Consider the following 14,868-nt stretch of genomic DNA (forward strand, 5'->3'; position numbering starts at 1 on the left):
AGCCTCAATGCCGTATATCGAGGGCGCATAGAAACTTGGGTCTAATTGAACATGGAGCCTGTTCACCCGTCAGAGTATTCCCTTCCGCCTCAACACGCGGCCTTCGTTTTACTAACTGGTACAGACTTGATTTCTGGAAAGGAGTCCTACAACGCCTTGCTGTCGCCCAGCGTGCTATGAGGCACTCCTATCGTGGGTATGATAGCGATGACAGGCTTTCGTCTTCATCAGATGAAACGCTGAGACCGGAGACAAGCAACAGCAACGGTCCGACCACACAGATATTAACCTCAGCAAAAACTCAGACCACGGTTGATGAGTTTGATTTCGCGGCGCTTGTCCGCAGTGTGCTTGATGTTGATCCCGAGTGGGGGACTATGGTAGTTGAATCGGTGATACAAGAGTATGTCCCACACCAGCACGGGGTTAATTGTACTAATTAGTTGCTACTAGAAAGCAGGCTGAATGGTCTAGTCACAAATCTTCACTCCATTGGTGCAAGAGGTTGGTTATTGAAGCAGCCTGGTGTGTCATTGTTGACTGTGAATAGTTCCGCATTAGTACTTTTCCAGTTACTTGGCCTCCAAGCCACCTTGATGCAGCAGGTATAAGATTTGCTGCCTCCAGTGAATTTAGTTTCTGCGACTGTCCAGAATCCATGGTTATCAACATGTCTCTTTATTCTCTTCCCTTTGAAGTCGTTGCTCTTATCGCAGATAATTGCCTTTGCAAGGACATCTGTCGTTTACTCAAGACCTGCAGACGTTTCCATTCGATTTTGAAAGCCCATATTTTTCGGGCAGATCGGCTCCTGGGGGGTAGCTCTGCACTTGCCTGGGCGGCTGAGAATCAGAACACGAACATCCTCTCCCTTGCATTGCGGCTTGGAAAGTACTGGGCATATCATCCAGCGGTAGGCAAAACACTTGTTAAGGCCTGCAGGTTGGGCCATCAGAGTGTTGTGGAACTCCTTCTTCGCACGTTTCCACTACTCCCCATCAACATGGATTCGTGTTTTTTGAGAACGACCAAGTCATCCGTTATTCTCTTGTTGTTGAACAGCGCAGCGGCAAGAAGGTCCCTACCTTCATTTCGACATGAAGAGATGTACCTGGCTTCTACTGCCCTCACGTTATCATGCCAGTATGAGCGGAAGCCCCTCGTTGCTATATTACTAGATATGTACCCACAACTTCAGCTGGATTTCGTTTTTGCAAATGCTACCAATCATACGATGGTTCAATTTCTAGGAGAATGTGCATTAAAATGGGAGAAAAGGGTCTTTTTTCCGGTATATGTCATTGGTAACCCTCCTAGGTCAATCCAGCGAACCATCCATGAGGCTGATCTCTGGGAAGCCTGCTCCAGAGGTGACGTTGACAAGGTCAGACAATTATGTGTGATTGGAACCACTCTGGATATGGAAAGCAGTGATGGTGATTCTCTTCTTCATCATGCGATCCGCAAGGGTCATGTCTCGGTGGTTCGAGAGTTGTTGAGCTTGGGGGCTCCTGTTGATTTAGGTTCAGCGGATATGGGTATCTATGATGCTGTTGCAGCCGCTATCCGCTCTCAGAATCCTGAGATTGTGCGGATTTTGTTGGAAGCCAAAGTCCCTTACAACGAAGAGCATGCACTTAGATGGGCAATCCAGTGTTTTGATGCTGAATTGATATCTCTGGTTCTGCCAGATCCCAATAAAAGGTTCTCAGGTGGTCGGACTGCACTGCATCTCGCTGTTGAACTTGGGCTTTTGAAGCCGGCGGCCCAACTCCTGGAGCTGAAGACTTTGATCTGCAGGGATGATGCTGGTGTCACACCAAGGGATATTGCAGAAGATAATGGATATAGTGATTTTCTAGAACTGTTTCGGAAACTGGGTAAATAGCTGGGTGTTGGATTTGATTAGCTGATCATCAATGTCTCCTACCTATATAAAGATATAAATATATATATATGACCCCCAGACAGCAGGATGCGTTTCCCATCATTTCTTTCTTTCATCAATATGTTGCAGCCTGCGAAGATCAATGATACTTCATTCGTCAATGACATTTACAGACTCGCATTCCTGAAGATGCCTTTCAAAGTCCTCCGGCTCGTGGGTATCTCATGGAGTGCTCGACCAGAGACCAAAAAAAAAGGTACATGTACCGATGACTGTTTGTTACTGAAGTTTTTGCTAACCAGAAAGATTATATTGATTCCATGGTCGAGATACTTCGTTCCATGGGAATACAGGACCTACATTCGAAGACAGCATTTTTGACGGATGCTCGACACATTGACTTGTTCGAGCAAGTACTCAGGCTGCGGGAGTTAGAAGCGAGGTTTGAAGAAGGCCAAATCCGTTCGTCTTACTGCCATCTGTCTCTCCAAGAGCTAACTTAAATAGCCGCTGATACTCCCGTACGAACAATCCTACTCTTCCTACGAGACCTTCCCCGCCCAAGGCGGGCACGGCTGCCAAGAGAGTTTCTAGAAATGATCCATGATCATGCCCGGCTGCGAGAATACTATGCAGAGAGGTTAAATGAAATTACATGCTGCACTCGTATCCAGGTTATTCATTGTGTCATGCGAGCAATTGACCCAGACCATCAAAAGTCCCATCGCTACGCAGAGAGCAGCGACGCTGCCAAAGCTCCTGTTTGGTGGGACCCACAGGTCGCGTATCGCAATCTCTATCTGCTGCATGACAACGATATAACCAGATTGATCTTGCACAGTCTATGCGATCTTTATGACTATGGAGTGCGCGTTGAACATTTGGAAGACGCCATCAAAGGACAGCGATTTTCTCAAGCCGACAGCGAGCTCCTCGACCAGATCATCCTCGTTCGGGCGAACGAAGAGTGGTACTCTAATCCATTTGAACCGCGCAGGGTTGCAGTGGGCCCTCACTCAAAGACAGAGCCAGAATGGATCCGGGCTGGCCGATTGCCACCAGTGCCTGGTCCATCTTGCCGATCTTGGTTCTGAACGCATGTGATATCAGCCTGGAGCGAAGCTTGGAATCAGTTACGCTATCAAATCAGAACGCGACTCGGAGCTGTAATCCAGTGGGTGTGCTGACCCACGAGCCAATGACTGGCACCGGCCCGACCCGACAGAATGGAACCCATCACGTCGTGGGGTTGTGGCACACCAGGCATCGAGCGACTCGCTCCAGCTGCTCAGCCGCCTTGGCCAAGGAACAGGTCCAGACCGAGCATTCCACAGACCGACCCGTAAGAACCAAGAGGATGTGATGTCTTACTTGAATCGCAAGATTTATTTTATTCGAGTTAATTTCTCATTTCATAAATTGGCCAGTCTAGTTTAAACTTTCGTGGGTGTGCATTTGTCCACTTAGAGTGATGGACAACCCATCAACCTTCCCATATTAGCGCTTATTCTTGTGACCAAAGGTAAACTTACGGACATGGGTCAAGAAGGCGCAGCATAGGTGAAAGACCAAAAAGAAACTCGTAAATCCTGATCACATATTGACCATGCACGAACCAAAAGAGGGTCCCTTCAATAGCAATAAAAAATAACTTTGGCCACAAAGCAGAGGTCTGATAATCTCTTTGAAGCGTTAGGAAGTCTCAATTCTCACCACTTTATGGGCGTGTACCTTGCAAAGCCAGCTCATTGTCGTTAATGTAGCAGAGATTGGAATGGATTGTATGCCTTGTCCAAGAAGCCCGGCGGACAGACTATTTATAGTAGACCAACCAACCATAGATGAGTGAAAAGGGGGTAAAGAGAAGAATCGAGAGAAGATAAGAAGAAAAGAAGGGGAAAAGGAAGAAAAGGGGAGAGAGAAACAAGGAAGTCCTGTCCAAATCAGATTGCCTAAATTTGGGACGGCTCCGATTATTGTGGTGTGGTGCCTCGTTTTCAAAGCATGGCCCTAATTATCTATTTATACTCACGCTACGGAAGGATTAGGTCTCAATCTATTAGACAACAATGACGACAGATGATAACCAGAGTACCTCCTTTGAGTTGGAGCAGCCAGGGCCTAATTTCGTGAAATATGGGAACCCGTTTAGTGAGACCAATCGGGGTTTCCTTTATTTGAAGTCAAGCGGATTCGATGCTCTCGAGGTATGCGGGACGGCTTTACGGATGGTGAAACATTTCAAGGTTTACCCTGATGCCATTCAGGTCAAATCTCTAAGGACAACAGAGCATGAAAACTTGGTCAACCTCAAGGAGGTTTTCTTGGCAGAAGACGCAATCTTTTTTATCTACGATGATTGGGGCATTCCTCTGGATAGAATTTGCTCCGTTTTCCACATTGGTGAGGTTGAAGTGGCGACAGTTTGTAAGGGTGTATGTCTAGACCTCTTTCTCTAAGTATGTTGAGACTAATATGCACCAGGTCCTTCAAGGCCTGATCTACTTACACGAGGTTCTAGATATAGGCCATGGAGCGATTTACCCCAGCAACATACTTATCATGCCTGACGGTGGAGTTAAGATAGGTTAGTAAAGTCCAGCCACTACCGGTCATGATTGATTGCTAATATGCCAAATAGCGAACGTTGGAAGCAGTATGGTGAAGCAACTGGCCGAGGAGTATCAATATCAGGATGTCCTAGCTGTGTGCTACATGGTACGGACGCTCTTAGGGGCGAGAGCCCTAGGCTCACGGGGACTCCTCGGCTGTCTTTCAGATGATTTCGTGAGACCAAGCCAGCTCATGGGCGCACAGAATCTGCTCAAGGTAATACAACCTTTTGATAGTCACGATTGGTGTTAATGGAGTATAGCATCCTTTCCTGGCGTTTGGGGCTGGAAAGTGGTGTTTGCAAGTGTTAAGAGATCTTTATCTTGTCGTTGGGCTGTCGGAAAGGACGACATCAGACTTATAAATTCATTAACCATGAACATCTTAGCCACATGCTCTTGGGGGGACTTCGTTCTGGATCTAACTTTAGTGTCGCATCCCTTTGAATCATAATTCACACTCTGCACAAGTATTTATGTGGGATTAGAGAGCCAAGTGAAAAGCCGAAGGTAAATCAAATACTCTGTACGCTGGACGACGTTGTAAAATCACATGCTTGGATACTTCGGGCAGCCTATATAAGCCTGCTTTCTTCCTACTCTAAATTTCATCCTTTTCCAGATCCACCTTGCGTTGCTTTCTGGGGTATATCGCCATGCCAACGACGAGAAGCCAATCTCGAAGAGAGATATGTCTCGGCAGGTCTGGGGGCCCTAATAAGAACTTCAATGGGCGTCACCACGAGAATGCTACAGTATATTCTCCCAAGTCCCTCCGTTGCTCCATGATCCTGACCTGAATAGGACACCGTCATCCTGATAATAGATCATGTCACCATGACTTACACCACGGGGAATAAATATCGGGTTCTGATGCGATGCCAGGATAGAAATTTAGTGCTTGATAACTTTGCGAAACGTCATACTGGTGATAATCCATGCATATTTGCTAGGATCAAGAGAACGAAGAAGTTGATTCCAGTGGAGTATTTGGTATTTACTCCACAAGGAAAGAATAAGGGCCGTGAAGTAACTGGCACATTGAATCTTTCCAGTGATGAGAGGCAATGACTCTCATTCAAACGATGGCCTGAAGCAGGCTGCAAGAGCGCAGAAGATGCGGATGAGCAGTTGTGAGAACGACTTTTAGTAATTGTTTGCTCCAGGAAGAACTATAGAAGGCCTGTATCTAGATACTATTGTTTTACCCAACGATGTGTAACTTTTTAGGCTACTTCCATTAGCTTATTCTTGCTCTCTTTCGTAGCCCTGTCCTTCTGGCTGTGGTTTTACGTTTGCCAGATCGCGTACCACGCAGCACCTTGGCTTCCTCTGCGCCTGATTCACCTGACGCGACTGACTTCGCAAGCAACTTCTTCTCAAATGGCTCCTCGGCTGGGTCTTTGACTAAGGGCTTCCTGGCTGGCCTCTTGGCTGGCTTCTCGACAGATTGCTCGACAGATTGCTCGACAGATTGCTCGACGGGTTGCTCGATGGGTTGCTCGACGGGTACTTCAGTGGCCTTCTCCATGGGCCTTGCCATCTGCTGTTGTACGCGGCTACGCATCGAACCTATATGCCTTAGTTAACACCCATCTTCAATGAGTTGTACAGATGGGACCGTACATATTGAAAGTAGTTTTCGCAAATATCTGACCATGTTGTTGGACTTCACGGCTTTCTGGTGCAAAAACGCGGTATGCTCGTTTGTCTTCAGGAGTCTACTTTCAAGAAAACTGGCTCGCTCGCTGGATTTCGAGAGCTCATGTTGGAGAAGACTGGTCTGCTCCCTAGATCTCCGAAGTTCGTGATGCAGACTACACACTTCCTTTTTGTAGTTTGATAGGCCCAGCTCAAAGTTTGTGGCCCGCTGGTTGGAATTCAATAGCTCGCTTTCAATAAGACGAGCTGTCTCCTTGGATGTTGAGAGTTCAGTTTCGAGATTCTAGACACATGCACTGAGATAATTGGTAAACTCGCTGCGACGAGACAAGTAAGTATTAAGGTCTTGGATGTTTCGGGTTAGTCGCAAGATTTCAGCTCCATGCAAATGACAGTCTTGGGAAGTGTCCATAATTCGAATGCGATAATGAGAGGAACAAAGGATTGTTAGTTGTTACTGTAGTTATCTGTGCTGCGAACTGTTTGAGATGGAAGATTAGCATTTCTCGTTGAGGAGCTAAAGCAGAGTTTGAGTGCTTTGGCTCGTGCTTTGAGGAGGTATGCCAAGTGATCACGAACGTGTCATGTATGTGGGGCTGGTGTGCCATTCAGATCAATCCGGTGGTTATATGGTCTTGTCAAGACGCACAGGACCCGCTTCAGCGGGTAAATTGTAGCCAACTGCATTGGGCCATTCATTACTAATGGCACAAGGCCCCATTGCGGGAATCTGGGCCTGATGTGCCATTTAATGGGCCTGGTGTGACTGCCTGCCCACGAAGTGGTTCAATTCACTACCTTGTCAGGACGCTATCAAGTCTGTACCGTTAGCAGACAGTAGTAGACTTGGTGTGTCAAATCAACGGTATGGGTACAGCACCATGAGTCTTTAAGTAGATAATAGAATCTCTTACGAGGTGCCCACTCTCTATGGCTTGATTATTCCGGCCTCCGCAGTGGGTAAAGGTCTTCAAATATGGATATTAACTTGCTTCTAAATCCTGTCGAAGACCCTCAATTGAAGCCTCTGGCAAGACAAACTATATCGATGCCAGTGAGATGTTACCACCACGGACAGTCATACCGCCCTCGCATCAGGTACCCTTGGACAATTGAAGAGGATGCAATCATGCTTTATATTTTGGCCAATGCACGAGGATCATACAGGGGCATATTACGAATCGCTTTATCTCGCGCTGATACGACCATAAACACAAGACGCGACGCACTCTATAATTTTGAGGTCTCAGCCCTGTGTCCAGAGTGTGGGAGGCTTGAACGTCACATGGACCGGCTCGCTTATAAGTATGTAGGAGACTCTTTTCTATGCTTCGGTACTAACCTCCTCAAAGCTATCAGGGCACGTCTTGGACAGACCATCATATATTTCCGGACTGTGTCATGGATATAATGGCCCCCCCTCCGCATTACCTGGAGGCTTGCACGAGCGCCCCGTTTCCGGCAATAGTTAGGGTCCGTGGTCAGGCCAAGCTCGAAGGAACAATAAGCCTGAATACATCCTTCATGAAATCATGGGATTCTAAACAGATCCGGATCAACCATGACTATTACTGGATATTTCCTATTGACAATCTCCTTCATGCTGGCCAATGGAACTTACAAATTCTTACAGAAAGTGGCTATGGAGTTGGCTTTATAGTGAAATGCTACGAGCCAAAACAGGTCTCTAGTACCAAATAATCTTTTTCGTTATTATTCAGACAATTGTGCTATTCAAAAGGCGTCCACATCGTATGCAAAATCCTCATAGAGAGGCTGAGTCATGCACCATCTTCAGGGATACTAGTGGAGATACTAATATCTTATGTGTTGAACCAACTCTGTATCGATCGAATACCAGAAGTATATTCAAATAATATGAAGTGTTGGCCTAACCGGAAGTTCGACCCAAGATTGGCGTGGCGTGATTGCCTGGTGTATGTGTAGTTTCGTTCTTCATGACGACATGGGTACAAATATAATCGAGCAAGATTTTGAAAGGCACGGATAGTAATTCTAGCTTTGTGAGTAGTAGGACATCTAAAAAATGTCAGGTAGTAACTCACAGGCTTCATTAGCTGAATCAAAGCCAAAAATCCCTGATAGTATTCCCACGACGGTTTCGCCATGGCCCCCACCAATTGTACTAAGCAGGCAGACGAAAAGGAAAAAGGCAAGCCCCGCCATAGTGATAGCCCATTCGATCAGGGTTGCAACGATAGTGTTCATGTTTTCGTGAGGTCGGACTTCAATGAGAGTACAGGGCTGCTATTTATATATTTTTGCAGCCATTTCTAAGCCCACTCCAGTTTGGGCAGCGCTTGCGAGGCCAATCCAAACTACATATCCATCCAGGGGTCTCTCCACCTGGACACTCTCCATAATGGCCATGGTTTTCCTGATGGCCATAATCTTGAATATTATGGCTTCTTATAGAAATATATTTATTCAACTGCAGTGGCCCAGATGTAGATAATAATACTCACATCACCCAATATGACTTCTAACTCAACTACAAAGAAACAATCTCCACGAAGGCGGCTTTGTCAGAAAAGGGATCGCCGGCGACAGACCTTAATTAATAAGGTTAATGAGTACAGCATGTGCTGTGATGCCGACGTCTGTCTTGGCATTCGTCTGCGAGAGAATGGGAAAGTTTTTATTGTCTCAATCGATCCTAGCGGATTCTGGTCCTTCCAAAGCCCACAATTAGTGAGTAGGCAACCTCGATATAACGCGAATTCTCATCTGACGGCTTTAGCATACATACTACCCAGTACCTATCTGTCTAACAGAAAAGGACCTGCAAGTCAAGCCTAAATCCAAAGATAAACATTGTGTCATACAGCATACACAGACCTCTGGCCAGCATGAGACCCCAATATAGATAATGCTAGCTTTTAATCCTGACAGCATGTATTTTAACGAGGCTAACACTATTTACTGGATGCATTCTTCATCTTAGCGCCGCTAGTGGTATGATTTAATAAGATCTAGAGGAGATGGAGAGTGGTCAAGCAATGCAGAACGGAACGACTCGTCTCGATGATCAAGTTTGGTCTGGGCTTGGAGAGATGTCTTTTTATTAGAACAATACCAAATGCTTGATTTTGATTCCATTCGCTTGCTAAATGTATGACTTCATAATGACGTAACCTGGTCGCCAACTCGTTCTTCAATCATCTTGATGATATTGTTCCGCAGGCCGTGTAGTACAGTAACTCCTGACATTGCCACAGCTCCAAGTACTACATATTGCGCTATGGGGTTCCCGGATCTTGAAGTTGTGATGAAGAAACTTCTTCATGATGGAAAGTATGCCGATATGACAATATCTTGTCAGGAACATGATTTTAAATGCCACCGCGCCATCATCTGCTCTCAGTCAGACTTTTTTGATGCTGCACTAAAGGATGGATTCAAAGTAAGTGTTATTATGCGTTCGCAAGTCCTAGCCATGGTTTTTAACAGTAGGATAAGGAAGCAAAATCATCACATGTTAACCTACCCACCGACGACGTGAATATCATAGCCTGCGTTTTGTCGTTCTGCTATCTCCAAGACTACGGTCCAGCAGATGATTCTACGGATCTGGAACCGGACGAAATAGCACGCAATCACTTTGGAGTATATTTAGCTGCCGACAATTTTTTTATCCTGCCTCTCCGAACACTCGCGAGCAGCCGGATCTCTAATTGGGCAAAATCAAATTGGAGCTTGGGGTGTTTCCCAAACATTGCTCAAGACATATGGTGCGCTACTCCGCCCCATGAGAATGAACTCCGTGATGCGATCGTAGAGGTGGTCTCGGACAATATCCGTCATTTCCTAGGACAGGACAATGGAAATAAGGTTCTTACCGAAAATCCGGAGTTTGCAATTGCAGTCTTGAAGCGAGTGGCTGAAAATAACAACAAATTGAGAGAACGAAACGAGGAGCTCGTCGAACAGAAAAATGCCCGAACATTGCAACGCAGGCGTATAGTGTAACTCCGTTCTAACTGTACGTACTGCTGGGCCTTGGTGGGACAGGAGTGTTTGGTCTATTTGCACCGAATATTCGAGAAAAGGGTACCAGAACAGTAGCAGGGTCCTCGGACTGTCATTCTCTTTCGAAGAACAGATGATGCCCCACTTGCAGTTCGAGTCCCCTCGATCAAATCTCTTTCGCTTTGTGTTTTTACCATCCAAGCAACACTGCAAGTTGATTCCACAATAGCTCACGTATTGAATATTCTGCCGCATTTGACCACCGCCAGCCGATGGGAGAACGTTCGCTGGCCATGTGTGTGGGGAAGGCATCAACTTGACGTGGAAGTAAACAGCATAGCCTTCTCAGCTAATGGCTTTCTCAACACTGACCGCGGCTCACTTTCTTTAAGCTACCAACCTTTTGCATCCCTCACCAAACGACAAGAAGGCTGGGATTGAAGTCAACGCAGATTTGTCGCCTTAGGAACATAGATGAAACCGGCGTCCACATGAGCTCTTTCAGTTTTAAGTTCCATGCAGCCATACTCGAATTTGGGTTCACCAGTTCTGATATGTTTATTCTCCCACTGCCAAGCCCTTGGTCCGGTTTATTTATTGAGCTACTCATATATTACGTAATCTATGTCTCGTGCTAACTAAAGGTCGTGACGTCGAACTGCCCTTCAAGTATGAAGAGACTTCTCTCCAAACTTCGATATTATTATTGAAAACCTCTGCTCTCAGTTGTTTAAAGACGCATAATGGACGTACAAGAGATCTCTCGGTGGCTCTATCACCAGAAAACATCCCAAGCCCCGCTTATCGAAGTCTTTAGCCATTACCTTACGGTTCCAGAGGCGGTCCAAATCTTTTATCAATTCAAATCCAACTGGATCCGCAATGGCCAGGTGCTTTGGAGTGGCATACCGTTTGATAAGGCCCAAGAATGGGCTGACAAGCACCATTTACAGACACTTACCAGAGCTATGGGGCCTTTGATGAACAAACAACACGCAGACTGCCTGGTATCGGAAAAAACCCCGCATCAATGGAAAAAGTATATCCATGGAGCCTCAGCTATCTTTGCCTGGCATATAGCTAGGTATGAATATGTGACATTACTTTCCCGTCCACCACCTCAACGGCTGCACCCATCGGGCCTCTCGAACTATCAATTAATAGAGGAGCCGATCATTCAAGGTCGATTAGGCAACTGCGCCGTGGACCAGATTATCATGGTTCATCCAACAGTAACAGAAAGCGAAGAGTTCTCATACGAGACATGGCCTACGGACAGAAGTTCCACGTGGATTAAGCTATATGGACTGCGAAATACACGGAGGGCTTGGAGGGCTGTTGGAAAATGTAGGGATCAATTGCGATTACGTCAGTTGGAAGCTCACTCGGGACAATGTGTCCCTACAGAAGGGGATACTCATGGGAGTGAGAGAAAAAAGGTTTGGGCGTGCATATACTACCTATCCAGTTGATTCTCACCAGTTGATATAGGTCGCCCCGATTGAATTCGTTTTCACCGTCTTATGGTTGGCCTTTTTGTTCACGTTGACCAGATTCACTGCTTTCACTATTATGGCTATGATATACGTACGAGCCGGCAAAGTTTTGGCAGAAGATGAAGTTAGCGAGGAATATCAATTAGAGCGAAATCTAAACGCCACAAAAAGGCCAACGGGCTCGGATAGAAGTGAGCACGGCAAAGTTATATCCGCCCAAATCATCAAAGCTAGGCACAGCGCCTTCGATATAGCGCAAGAAGAGGCTCAAGTGATAAGTAAAGTAAAAAGAAAGGTCCTGGACAAGGCGCAAGAAGAACCTCAAAAGAAACCTAAATTACATAGGCAGGCTCAAACAAACGACCAGAGAAAAGCACAAAATATAGTCCAGGCCAAGACGCAAGAGAAAAGACCCAAAAAAGTGGCAGAAGTAAAGAAGGCTCAAGCGAAATCGCAAAGGAAAGCTCAAAAGAAGCACAGAGCACAAGGAAAAAGCAAGGCAAAACCACAAAGCGCACCACGAAATCAGGCTAAAGCAGGGAAAAAAGTTTGATACTTGCTTTGCAAAGCTACTTGATTTCCCGATGCATGGAAGAGCCAGGGCTGCTCGCGGCTTGGGCCAGGCTGAATCTGTCTACCTAGACAGCATTTCTGTGCTGAGAAAAAGGTGCGACGAAACAAGCCACCTATCCGTCCGCCCACTGGACGATGTAACACTTTCCAGCGCATTGCGGCGCATTGACAGGCAATTCCCGAGGCTCAGAGCACATGGCTAACCACGGCGTAGATCTTGATCCTCTTCCTTATCGTACTTCGGCATAGGTGACATCGGTCCATTGATGCCGCGCATTGTGTGCAGCAGACATGCCCGCAAGCCGCAAAGCAAGTGTCCATGTCATTCTCCATACATATCATACAGAGCGTATCAGAATCGCTGACTCCAACACCTGCCAGGTTGCGCGAAAGGTACAGCTCATTGCGAAAATGCCTATTATGCGGAAGCTCTGCTGTGAGGCCCCTCCACACAGCCAGTCTTCTTAAAACGTCCGCCGGTTTGAGGTGTTGAACAAGCATTGAGAAAAGTGCAGTATTCTCAGGATGTCGGGCGACAAGCTGTTGCAACATATGTAGTACAACAATGTCATCCAAGTGTGTTGCACACGCAATCTTGAATTCGGCTAGAAGCAGAGTATTATTGGGGCTGGCCTCGACAAATGCTCTCCAAATTGTTAGGCAGTCTTGTGCCTCGAGCCGTAAGTGTAGTGAGTTGCAAAGTCGAGCCAAAAAAGAACGATTATATCTATTATTCCTCGCGCACTGGATCCAAAGCTCTGCAGATTCTCCGATATAGCCAAGTTCAAGGAGCGAGTCGTAACACTCGAGTATAGTTGATTCTGGTCCGAGTTCCACCGACTTTAGCGTAGAAGGCAGCTGATGCAGCCTCTCTCTGATTGACGTTCTATCACCGCGTACGATAGAATGTATCAGTGGTATCTTTGCGTCCGTTAACGCCTCGGTAGCTTGCGACTTGAACAGGAAGCTGAATGATTGATATGCCTTCTCAAAGTCTTCCCGTGAATAATACTCCATTGCGATAGAGTGGTCAACCCAGAGAACAGCTTCGTTGTTCTTCACCCGCTGTAAGAGCTTCAAACGCTGATCGGTAGGGAGTGGTTGGATTGCTTTGAGAAAACCCTCTTTGAAGACTAGTCGTTCATTCTCCTTTCAAAGTAGTGCAATCCATCCCTTGCAAGCCTCGTCGTGTAAGCCATTCTCGGTATATGCGATAGCCTTTTGGCACTGGACCCAGTCGTGCTCCAGTCTATTATCTGGGAAGGCTTCGTCTAGGAGCTGTAGCCGACGAAAAGCTGATAATGGGCGGGCAGCATCCGAAAATCCATCCTGGAATTGATATCGGAGGGGGCATGCTTGTAGCAGCGCGAGCCATATCTCGCAGGCCTTCTCGTGTAAACTTGCTTCAGTGTATGCCATGGCTCTTTGACATAGTAGCTGCTCCTGGTCGCTTCGAAGGTGCCCAAAGGCGCGAAGGCGGGCTCGGATAAACTGAGTTTGACAACGTGTAACAACCTTTGAGATCATGTTGAACTTAAAGATCAAGGTGATGAGCGACTCAACGAGACAAGAGTGGTCAAGGGAGGCACCAAGCCTTTATATGCTCCCCATGAGCTGTACCATTCTGCCTTGCGAATCGTGGCACCTTCAATGGTTGGTTTCCAGGAATGCAGAAGCCTTTATAGCCACAACTAATTATAACAATTTTCCCCCGACTGGGGCAGCAAGTAGGGTGGCTGGTAGGTAGCTTGGCTTGATCATCACGCTAGAGCTTCACCATCAGTAGGCACGAAGGCAAGCGAAAATAAATACCGTGAGCCACGTGGATACGTGGCTGTCTCAAGTTGAGTTAACTGTCATCAGTATGGCGATGTACGAAGCAGGTGAACTAAATCGGCATGCCCTTGTAGATGCATCTGGTAGTGGAACTCCGTCTCAATACTTGAGTTACATTTTTGATGCTTCAAATGCGACGTCCAGAAATGCAGATTCACGCCATTATGGTCAAAGCACCTCTTCTAGCACTGGAAGCACATCCCGGGCTTCAAGTTCTTGACCTGCTTCTTCGGGGTCGCAATTTCCTCCATCCAGCCTGATCTGTCCGGCTGTTCCTCTAACTTTCGCTCTTCAGGTGACAAGGGTGTAACCATGCCGCTGCCTGGAGATTACTTTAAAAGTAAGTAAGCCAACTATTACACCACACCTTGGCCTCGATTTCGTCATGGGAATGCTATCAAGAGAAAGCAGAAAAAAAGATCAGACGTATTCCTCGTTGCGCTCTAGCTCTTAGTCGCGGGAATCAGGATCTCTCAAAGTGATATTTGATTAGAAGAATATAAAACATGACTATTAATATCCCCAAACAAAACAGTTCCTTTGCTCTGTCGGTAAGATCAATCATTATGGAGTAGTCTGCTTTCCCGGTGTGACGCCCCGATACCCAGTCTCCCACCGAACCCCCAAGCACATCACAGACCCAGTTGCGCACTGAAAGGGGGCCGGAGAGAGATGCTGAGATTTCTCAATTCGCTCGAATTAGACCTCGTCCTCGCTAGCCATTCTTATATCGCCCCGCCTAAGCAATGGATGCTCATTAGGAAGTCGATGAGCAAGAATTTCCAATATCCTTGGGCTCTCATTGCCTCTG

At 46.6% G+C, this 14,868-nt stretch overlaps 6 protein-coding genes across 6 annotated transcripts; 5 read left to right on the plus strand and 1 right to left on the minus strand.

Annotated features, from left to right (window-relative positions):
* Positions 1 to 1,489: 1,489 nt before the first annotated feature.
* On the plus strand, positions 1,490 to 1,968 carry BJX68DRAFT_238062 (uncharacterized protein). The gene has a single exon (XM_071040279.1). The coding sequence runs from the start codon at positions 1,535 to 1,537 to the stop codon at positions 1,886 to 1,888; it is 354 nt and encodes a 117-aa protein (XP_070898487.1). The 5' UTR covers positions 1,490 to 1,534; the 3' UTR covers positions 1,889 to 1,968.
* Positions 1,969 to 2,008: 40 nt separating this feature from the next.
* Positions 2,009 to 2,982, plus strand: BJX68DRAFT_267306 (uncharacterized protein; the record flags this gene model as incomplete). The annotated part of the gene is made up of 3 exons (XM_071045787.1): positions 2,009 to 2,144; positions 2,195 to 2,350; positions 2,396 to 2,982. 3 exons carry the CDS (start codon positions 2,009 to 2,011, stop codon positions 2,980 to 2,982), a joined length of 879 nt encoding a protein of 292 aa, XP_070898488.1.
* Positions 2,983 to 3,957: 975 nt separating this feature from the next.
* BJX68DRAFT_267307 (uncharacterized protein) lies at positions 3,958 to 4,753 on the plus strand (the record flags this gene model as incomplete). Its single annotated transcript, XM_071045788.1, has 3 exons — positions 3,958 to 4,323; positions 4,373 to 4,475; positions 4,530 to 4,753. 3 exons carry the CDS (start codon positions 3,958 to 3,960, stop codon positions 4,751 to 4,753), a joined length of 693 nt encoding a protein of 230 aa, XP_070898489.1.
* Positions 4,754 to 9,424: 4,671 nt separating this feature from the next.
* Positions 9,425 to 10,256, plus strand: BJX68DRAFT_276143 (BTB/POZ domain-containing protein; the record flags this gene model as incomplete). The annotated part of the gene is made up of 2 exons (XM_071048021.1): positions 9,425 to 9,586; positions 9,643 to 10,256. 2 exons carry the CDS (start codon positions 9,425 to 9,427, stop codon positions 10,150 to 10,152), a joined length of 672 nt encoding a protein of 223 aa, XP_070898490.1. The 3' UTR covers positions 10,153 to 10,256.
* A 639-nt stretch (positions 10,257 to 10,895) lies between these two features.
* On the plus strand, positions 10,896 to 11,581 carry BJX68DRAFT_276145 (uncharacterized protein; the record flags this gene model as incomplete). The annotated part of the gene is made up of 3 exons (XM_071048022.1): positions 10,896 to 10,918; positions 10,970 to 11,440; positions 11,560 to 11,581. 3 exons carry the CDS (start codon positions 10,896 to 10,898, stop codon positions 11,579 to 11,581), a joined length of 516 nt encoding a protein of 171 aa, XP_070898491.1.
* Positions 11,582 to 13,373: 1,792 nt separating this feature from the next.
* Positions 13,374 to 13,748, minus strand: BJX68DRAFT_267308 (uncharacterized protein; the record flags this gene model as incomplete). The annotated part of the gene is made up of 1 exon (XM_071045789.1): positions 13,374 to 13,748. The coding sequence occupies one exon, from the start codon at positions 13,746 to 13,748 to the stop codon at positions 13,374 to 13,376; it is 375 nt and encodes a 124-aa protein (XP_070898492.1).
* Between the last annotated feature and the right edge of the window lie 1,120 nt (positions 13,749 to 14,868).

The sequence above is a fragment of the Aspergillus pseudodeflectus genome (assembly GCF_044049435.1).
Source record: "Aspergillus pseudodeflectus strain CBS 756.74 chromosome Unknown BJX68scaffold_24, whole genome shotgun sequence".
Lineage (NCBI taxonomy): Eukaryota > Fungi > Ascomycota > Eurotiomycetes > Eurotiales > Aspergillaceae > Aspergillus > Aspergillus pseudodeflectus.